Genomic DNA, 9,103 nt, shown 5'->3' with positions numbered 1-9,103 from the left:
TCAAAGGAAGCGCCAATGGCCATAATACCGAAGACTAAAATTTTAATGTGAGGCTTTTACGGGTTTTATGATGGGTGGGTCCTTCTTTATATTTTTTTAAAGAAGGACAAATCACATTACTCGTTGACATTTAACTGGATCACCTACTTGCATATATTTTTAAAATTTTACAATCCAACCACAAAACAACAACAACAAAAAAAAAAAAAAAAAAAAAAAAAAAAAAGAGTTTTGCTTCATATTGAAGTATTGGCTAAGCACAGGTTCTTCCTCAACTCTCTCTAAGCTTTCATCCATAAACTGTCCAACGATGGCTTCCTCTACCCAAAAACCCTCTTCTTCTTCTACCTCAGTCCGTAAATATGAGTTCGAAGTGTTCTTGAGTTTTAGAGGTGAAGACACCCGCAACAATTTTACGGATCATTTATTCGTAAATTTGCATGGGATGGGGATTAAGACTTTCAGAGACGATCAACTTGAAAGAGGAGAGGAGATCAAATCAGAACTTTTGAAAACTATTGAAGAATCAAGAATTTCCATAGTTGTGTTCTCAAAAAACTATGCTCATTCCAAGTGGTGTTTGGATGAGTTAGCGAAGATCATGGAGTGCAGGGAAGAAATGGAACAAATAGTCTTTCCGGTGTTCTACCACTTGGATCCTTGTGATGTGCGAAAGCAAACAGGGAGCTTCGGAGAGGCATTTTCCATTCATGAAAGAAATGTAGATGCGAAAAAGGTGCAAAGGTGGAGGGATTCCTTGACTGAAGCAAGCAATCTAAGTGGTTTCCATGTGAATGATGGGTAACTTCTACTTCCTTAATTTGTGCTTTTGATTTAATTAAGTTGTAAGGATTTAGTTGTCTTAAATCATGAATTAACAAGTTAATAATTTTGTATAGTAAAGCTTGCTTTGTGATCTTATTAACACTAGGCTCAAAACTTGTTGCCTTCTCATTATCAGTAAAATACTCAATATATTGGGTTCTTTTAATACTTTTTACATCCTATTACTTTTGTTATATGGACAAAATCAAGTAAATATCACTAAATTTACTTTATATTTCTTATGTTTTGCAATTCATTATGACTCATGAAGTGTTAAATTGTACTTTATAATTGGCAGGTATGAGTCAAAGCATATTAAGGAAATTATTAACCAGATTTTTAGAAGATCAATGAATTCTAAGCTTTTGCATATTAACGATGATATAGTTGGGATGGATTTTCGCCTAAAAGAACTAAAATCATTGTTAAGTAGTGACTTGAATGACATTCGTGTGGTTGGGATCTATGGACCTGGTGGAATTGGTAAAACTACCATTGCCAAGATTGTTTATAATGAGATCCAATATCAATTCACTGGTGCAAGCTTTCTTCAAGATGTCAGAGAGACATTCAACAAGGGTTGTCAACTTCAACTACAACAACAACTTCTACATGATACAGTGGGAAATGATGTAGAGTTTAGCAATATCAATAAAGGTATCAATATAATAAAGTCCAGACTTCGCTCAAAAAAGGTTCTTATTGTAATTGATGATGTGGATCGGTTGCAACAATTAGAGTCAGTGGCTGGAAGTCCTAAATGGTTTGGTCCAGGAAGTACAATTATCATTACAACCAGAGACCAACATCTGTTGGTTGAGTATGGAGTGACTATATCACATAAGGCTACAGAATTACATTATGAGGAAGCTCTTCAACTCTTCAGCCAACATGCCTTTAAACAAAATGTTCCTAAGGAAGATTATGTAGACCTCTCAAATTGCATGGTTCAATATGCTCAAGGTCTCCCTTTGGCCCTTAAAGTTCTAGGTTCTTCTCTTCAAGGCATGACAATAGATGAATGGAAAAGCGCATCGGATAAATTGAAAAAAAACCCTATGAAGGAAATTAATGATGTGCTTAGAATAAGTTTTGATGGGCTTGATCGTTCTCAAAAGGAGGTTTTCTTGGACATTGCGTGTTTTTTCGAAGGTGAATGCAAAGATTTTGTGTCAAGAATATTAGATGGTTGCAATTTATTCGCAACATGCAACATAAGAGTTCTCCATGATAGATGTCTAGTAACTATCTCAGACAACATGATACAAATGCATGACTTGATACACGAAATGGGTTGGGCAATTGTTCGCGAAGAATGTCCTGGAGACCCCTGCAAATGGAGTAGATTGTGGGATGTAGATGATATTTATGATGCATTTTCTAAACAAGAGGTACGAATTAAATGCCTAAATATTTATTTAAATGTTTATAATTGATTTTTTAGTGGTTAATTGTCTATATAATGGTAGTTAGGATTTTTATTTTGTGTTCTTCCCTTATTTTTCCTTATTATTTTCCAGGAGATGCAAAATATTCAAACCATATCTTTGGACTTGTCTAGATCAAGAGAAATACAGTTCAATACAAAAGTGTTTGCCAAGATGAAGAAACTTAGGTTGCTTAAAATCTATTGCAATGATCATGATGGTTTGACGAGAGAGAAGTATAAAGTGCTTCTTCCTAAAGACTTTCAATTTCCTCATGATTTGAGATATCTTCATTGGCAAAGATGCACTTTGACATCTTTACCTTGGAACTTTTATGGAAAGCACCTTATTGAAATCAACTTGAAGTCTAGCAACATAAAACAACTTTGGAAAGGGAATAAGGTATGATCATTATTTAATATTTTTTTTCTTTATAATAATATTCAAGTTAAAGAAATTTTATTTTATTTATTAACAGAATGTCTTCTGTTACAGTGTCTTGAAGAATTAAAGGGCATTGATCTAAGTAACTCGAAACAGTTGGTCAAAATGCCAAATTTCTCAAGCATGCCGAATTTGGAGAGATTGAATCTTGAAGGTTGTACAAGCTTGTGTGAACTTCATTCATCTATTGGCGATCTCAAAAGTTTGACTTACTTGAATTTAGCAGGATGTGAACAACTCCGAAGTTTCCCATCCAGCATGAAGTTTGAATCTCTTGAAGTTCTTTATCTTAATTGTTGTCCAAACTTGAAGAAGTTTCCTGAGATCCATGGGAATATGGAATGTTTGAAGGAGCTTTATTTAAACGAGAGTGGGATCCAAGAACTACCAAGTAGCATTGTGTATTTAGCATCTCTTGAAGTCCTTAATCTCTCAAATTGTTCAAACTTCGAGAAATTTCCTGAGATCCATGGGAATATGAAATTTTTGAGGGAGCTTTATTTAGAAGGATGTCCAAAGTTTGAGAATTTTCCGGATACATTTACCTATATGGGACATTTAAGGGGGCTTCATTTACGTAAGAGTGGTATTAAAGAACTCCCAAGCAGCATTGGGTATTTGGAATCTCTTGAAATTCTTGACATCTCATGTTGCTCAAAATTTGAGAAATTCCCAGAGATCCAAGGGAATATGAAATGCTTGAAGAACCTTTATTTAAGGAAGACTGCTATTCAGGAACTCCCAAACAGCATTGGGTCCTTGACATCTCTTGAAATTCTTTCTCTTGAAAAATGTTTGAAGTTTGAGAAATTTTCAGATGTATTTACCAACATGGGACGTTTAAGGGAGCTATGTCTATATAGGAGTGGTATTAAGGAACTCCCAGGGAGCATTGGGTATTTGGAATCTCTTGAAAATCTTAACCTCTCATATTGCTCAAACTTTGAGAAATTTCCAGAGATCCAAGGGAATATGAAATGCTTGAAGGAGCTTTCTTTAGAGAATACCGCTATTAAGGAACTCCCAAATAGCATTGGGCGCTTGCAGGCCCTTGAAAGTCTTACTCTCAGTGGTTGCTCAAATCTTGAGAGGTTTCCTGAGATCCAAAAAAATATGGGGAATCTGTGGGCTCTTTTTCTAGATGAGACTGCTATTGAAGGATTACCCTACTCAGTAGGTCATCTCACCAGACTTGATCACTTAAATTTGGACAATTGTAGAAACTTGAAAAGTCTTCCAAACAGTATATGTGAGTTGAAATCCCTCGAAGGCCTCTCTCTCAATGGTTGTTCAAATCTAGAGGCTTTTTCAGAGATCACGGAGGATATGGAACAATTAGAACGCCTTTTTTTGCGTGAGACGGGTATCTCAGAGCTGCCATCATCAATTGAACATCTGAGAGGTCTTAAATCCTTGGAATTGATCAATTGTGAGAACCTTGTGGCTCTTCCCAATAGCATCGGTAATTTGACATGTCTCACTAGTCTTCATGTTCGTAACTGTCCAAAGCTCCACAACTTGCCTGACAATTTGAGAAGCCTACAATGTTGCTTAACAATGCTAGATCTAGGTGGTTGCAATCTGATGGAAGAAGAAATCCCCAGTGATTTATGGTGCCTATCCTTACTGGTATTTTTAAACATAAGTGAAAACCGTATGCGTTGCATCCCTGCTGGCATCACTCAACTTTGTAAGCTTCGTACCCTTCTCATTAATCATTGTCCGATGCTTGAAGTAATTGGAGAGCTTCCATCAAGTCTTGGATGGATAGAGGCACATGGTTGTCCAAGCCTGGAAACTGAAACTTCTTCGAGTCTACTCTGGTCTTCTTTGCTCAAACACTTGAAATCACCAATTCAGGTATCATTTTCATGGCATAATTATCCCCTTTTTTTTTTTTTCTTTTTTTCTTTTTTAAAGCATGAGATTTACATGACATTTTTTTTTCTGCAGCAGAAATTTAATATTATCATTCCAGGAAGTAGTGGAATACCAGAGTGGGTAAGTCATCGAAGAATGGGATGTGAAGTAAGTGTAGAGCTTCCAATGAATTGGTATGAGGATAATAACTTGTTAGGATTTGTTTTATTCTTCCATCATGTTCCCCTTGATGATGATGATGAATGCGTGAGAACATCTGGTTTTATTCCACATTGTAAATTGGCGATATCCCATGGTGATCAATCTAAACGACTGGATGATATTGGTTTTCATCCTCATTGTAAAACATACTCTATTAGCGGTTTATCATATGGCAGCACACGCTACGACAGTGGTAGCACATCAGATCCAGCACTGTGGGTGACGTATTTCCCTCAGATTGGCATTCCAAGCAAGTATCGATCCAGAGAGTGGAACAACTTCAAGGCTCACTTTGACAATCCTGTCGGTAATGCCTCTTTTACATGTGGCGAAAACGCATCCTTTAAAGTGAAAAGTTGTGGGATACATCTCATATACGCCCAAGATCAGAAGCATTGGCCTCAGCCGTCGAGAAAAAGGCCTGCTAATAGAGAAGATCACTCATCCAAGAAAAAAATTCTCTAGTTTCGAAAGGATGAAGGGTTTCTTTAACCTCTAGCAAGGTATGTGTTCTCTCTCTTCTTTTTTCATTCACTAGTGAATAAAATATTTATTAGATGGAATTAGTGAAAAATGAAATATCTAGATAACATTTGAAATCATAACCCAGCTGATATATATATATGTATTCATGATTTTATTTTAATCACGTGTTCTTAATTATCCCAAAATTTTAGGAGATTTTTGGATCCCGCAGTTTCGGTTTGTCTGAAAGTTAAAAACTCTTTTTTAAAAATAAAAATAAAAATTAGGACTTGTTCAAGTAGATAGATTATTTAGATTATATTCTATTTAATTGTTGATAAAATTTAAGTTTATTTAAATAATTTATATTTTATTAAATAATTTTTTATGGTAGGTTGCTTTGGTTGACTTTAAGATTTTTACTACCAATTTACTATTGATAACGATGGTGCTACATTTATATTATATTGTTGGAAATAAATTTTAAATAAAAATTTTATCAATTTAATTATTTATAAGTTTTTTTCTTTCATAAATAATATCAATAATTAAAACTTTTCTTTATCCATTTCATTGTTTCATTTTTTATTTTATATATTTTTTCTTTCATAACTAATATCAATAATCACTTATTTTGTTAAATGATAAAGCACTTCATGAAATATTAAAAAATTTGTATGTTTATTATAATTCATGATTTAAAAAAAAAAAACAAAAAATTACTTTGCAGCCTACTTACTCGGCCACTCCTTTAAGGCCATATCAAGATTGTTTGAAACATGTAACTTATATGCTTTTGAGTTTATATCTATATTTTCTTATTTAGTCATTACAATAAAATAAAAATGTTCTGATGCAGTGAATCCAACCAAAAAAGATGAAGATATCTCAAGTTTCCAACTCTACTCCATAAGGTATGCCTTTTTTGTCTTTGGTTTTTATTGAAGGTTAAAATATTTAGTAGAATTAGTGGAAAAAAATATATAGATATATTTTAAAATGATCACATGCTTGAAAGAATATAGAGTTCAATATGGAATTAGATATGGTCAAGTAAAATTCAAATTTCTTTTTTTTTTTTTATGCTTTTATTTTATTTTATTTGTTTTTAATTATTCCAAGATTTTACGAAATTCGGAGATCCTGTATTCTTAGACCTATCTAAAGTTAAAACTCCTTTATTTTTTCTAATAAATATCTTAGGACCTATTAAAGTTTTATCTTTGGAATGAATTATTGATTTTAAAAAGTTTGGTAGGCCAGAATTTTGTTTGAATTAATTAAAATTTTTATTTAGAGCTTCATTTTTTAATTGGTAGGCCAAAACAATTATCATATGTTTTTCAAATTGCATAGCATGAATTAATATTTGTTTTGCTCTTACTTTGCTTCATTTCTGAAGATGAAAAAGCACAGGATAATTAAACTATGACTAACCATTGGTCAGGTTGCGCATGGAAACATGACTAACTATTGGTTATGGAATTCGAAGGGTGGTAGAGATGCAGTATTGAACCAGAATGGTAATGCCATAAAAGAGACCTTTTGTTTGGATTGTGGATTTTAATTTATATGTTTTTAAGCATGTATAATTTGAATTAGTATGTTTTTAAGCATGGATAATTTGAATTGTTGATTTTAATTTGTATGTTTTTAGGCATGGATAATTTTATTTATTTGAAATTATTTACAAGTACTTTCAAGAATGACTTTTAGACATTGATAAATTATCCTCATTTATCTATTAAGATCATATGCATAGTGACCAAAGTAGCTTAATTTTTTTTTTATTGTGCTTCAATTATGTTACAAATTATTTCATAGTGCCTTATGAAAAGAGATATATTCAATATTTAATTATAATTATGGATGTAGTCAGTCATAATTCAAATACTATATAAAAAAAATATATCATAATCCCAACCAATATCATTAAATCCTATCTTTGACAGCCCTAGTTTAAAATTTCTTAAACCTAAAATCCCAAAGTTATTTTGTTAAATCCAAACATTATTTTATTTGATGACCATTTTTTATACACTTGTTTTAAAATATTTTTTATAGGTATATATTTAGTGAGATTAGCTTATAAACTTTTCGTTCTACAAAAGTTATGTACCATATTATTAAATTTATATAAAAAAAAATATCAGTATGACAATTTTGATGTAACATGATAACATGACTAAAATATGACATGAATATTAACATATTGGAGAGTAGTCATTTTCATCTTATAAAATGTCAATCCATACAAACCATTTATTAAGTTAGGCATGTTCATTTTCTTTAATTTTTCATAAATAAAAAATGTGGATACCATATTTCCCTTGATTTTAATGTATGTGTCTAAGAGCCCTCCGGCTTACTAATTTCATGTTTTCTAAAAGAGAAAATAATAGTAATTTATATATGAAATCCAATAACTTGCATGGGATATAAATTTTATATTTTTAAAAATTACTTTCAAGATTTTTAAAAATTGAGGTAGTCAAAAAAATTTTAATATCTGATTTTGTATAAGAATTGATTTTTTAAATTATTATTATTTTTAAAGATAAATTTCTAAGAGCTCCTACATTTTATATAGGAATTACTACAATTTTCCACACTTGCTTTTGTATATGATTAAATTATTCATCTTTCTAGAATAAAAAGTCAAGCGGTATTATAAACTCTAACTAAGACACTTACTTCTCTTATTAAATAAGGAAGTCATCTTTAAAAAGTTTAGTACATAAATGAACAAAAAAATGACAAATGTAATATTAAAAGAAAAGAACATAATATGTACAAGCATTTGGTTTCTTAACCACCTTTAAAAAAAATATATATATATATTTTTATTTAATCATTAATTATAGGACTACTTTTATTATCCAGGATAATTTTGAAGATGATAGAATGACCAACCAACTCATCATCCCATAATGTAAATTAGTTTGCAACAATTAATGACATCATTTATTTTTTTAATAGAAAGATAATTAGTTATCCTTCTTAATTATTTGAAGCATCTATGATTTAGCATTATGTATAATATAATATATACTAATCTATTTGAAAGTAATAAAAGATTTAAAAGTTTATTATAATTTTGTATGATATCCTTGATTTTGTTTCAATCCAAACAAGAAATACTAATATAAAAAATAAATAAAAAATACTAGCACATGAAGCTTGATTGCTCTCTTTCTGCCATTTAAGTATTACAAAACTTTGGATTCTATTATAAAATAAAAATAAATTTAAAGGCGTGGACCTGCATTTTTGCAGGATGCATTCCCACTCGATGACGAATTCATTTTTTATTTGTGAAAAATTTTACTTTTTGAAAAATACTTGAAGTCGCCACTTATTTTTGTTTTATTTTTTTTTTTTTAAGGAAAAACAAAATTAGAAAGAAAACCTTAAGTGTGACTCCTAAAGAAAAAAAAAAGATTTGTGAAAAATCAAGTTTGGGTCCGGAGGTTAGGTTACCTATCGGAAAGGTATAGTGATGAGTCGAAGCACCCTTCTAAGTCTCTAAAAACGGGTCTCTATTAAATAAGGTGAGGCAAGTGTGACAATTGCTAAGGAAATCAATGGATACCAATGAAATGATCAAATAATAAAACAAATCGAGTATAAGAACGAATAAATAAATGAAGTAGAAGTGAAAGCATACCTTAATAGCAAATAAGAACATGCTATCATGGAAACAAGGTTGGTTCATAATGATACAATTAGCACATGCATATCAAATAGTAGAACAAAGATCAAACAATATTCATTAAGTATAACAGTTGACAATTAGAAGAGAAAACTCATATGTAGGCCCCCTACCAAAGCCCAATTTACCTATTTATTTTATTATGAAT

The 9,103-nt window shown here is 31.2% G+C and overlaps 2 protein-coding genes across 3 annotated transcripts; both read left to right on the top strand.

Moving 5' to 3' along the window:
• The first annotated feature begins 298 nt into the window (after positions 1-298).
• Positions 299-3,712, top strand: LOC117932536 (disease resistance protein RPV1-like). Its single transcript, XM_034853810.1, has 5 exons — positions 299-801; positions 1,124-2,216; positions 2,346-2,654; positions 2,748-3,592; positions 3,655-3,712. Exons 1-5 carry the CDS (start codon positions 311-313, stop codon positions 3,710-3,712), a joined length of 2,796 nt encoding a protein of 931 aa, XP_034709701.1. The 5' UTR covers positions 299-310.
• A 41-nt stretch (positions 3,713-3,753) lies between these two features.
• On the top strand, positions 3,754-6,779 carry LOC117932510 (disease resistance protein RPV1-like). Of its 2 annotated transcripts, none has more exons than XM_034853781.1 (3): positions 3,754-4,556; positions 4,653-5,281; positions 6,691-6,779. In XM_034853781.1, the coding sequence occupies exons 1-2, from the start codon at positions 3,810-3,812 to the stop codon at positions 5,241-5,243; spliced, it is 1,338 nt and encodes a 445-aa protein (XP_034709672.1). In that variant the 5' UTR covers positions 3,754-3,809; the 3' UTR covers positions 5,244-5,281; positions 6,691-6,779. The 2 variants fall into 2 exon arrangements, with proteins under 2 accessions (XP_034709672.1, XP_034709671.1); XM_034853780.1 differs by having other exon boundaries at positions 4,650-5,281.
• The last annotated feature ends 2,324 nt before the right edge of the window (positions 6,780-9,103 follow it).

The sequence above is a fragment of the Vitis riparia genome, chromosome 15 (genome assembly GCF_004353265.1).
Source record: "Vitis riparia cultivar Riparia Gloire de Montpellier isolate 1030 chromosome 15, EGFV_Vit.rip_1.0, whole genome shotgun sequence".
In the NCBI taxonomy this organism is placed as follows: Eukaryota; Viridiplantae; Streptophyta; class Magnoliopsida; order Vitales; family Vitaceae; genus Vitis; species Vitis riparia.
This window is presented reverse-complemented; position numbering and strand designations above follow the sequence as displayed.

What these genes read in the sequence shown, in the direction of transcription:
- LOC117932536 (XM_034853810.1), top strand. Translation starts at nt 311, where the DNA reads ATGGCTTCCTCTACCCAAAAACCCTCTTCTTCTTCTACCTCAGTCCGT. An exon ending in ATGCATTTTCTAAACAAGAG is followed by an intron (nt 2,217 to 2,345) that starts GTACGAATTAAA and finishes ATTATTTTCCAG; the next exon opens with GAGATGCAAAATATTCAAAC. An exon ending in GAACTCCCAGGGAGCATTGG is followed by an intron (nt 3,593 to 3,654) that starts GTATTTGGAATC and finishes AGAAATTTCCAG; the next exon opens with AGATCCAAGGGAATATGAAA.
- LOC117932510 (XM_034853780.1), top strand. Translation starts at nt 3,810, where the DNA reads ATGGGGAATCTGTGGGCTCTTTTTCTAGATGAGACTGCTATTGAAGGA. An exon ending in ACTTGAAATCACCAATTCAG is followed by an intron (nt 4,557 to 4,649) that starts GTATCATTTTCA and finishes TTTTTTCTGCAG; the next exon opens with CAGAAATTTAATATTATCAT.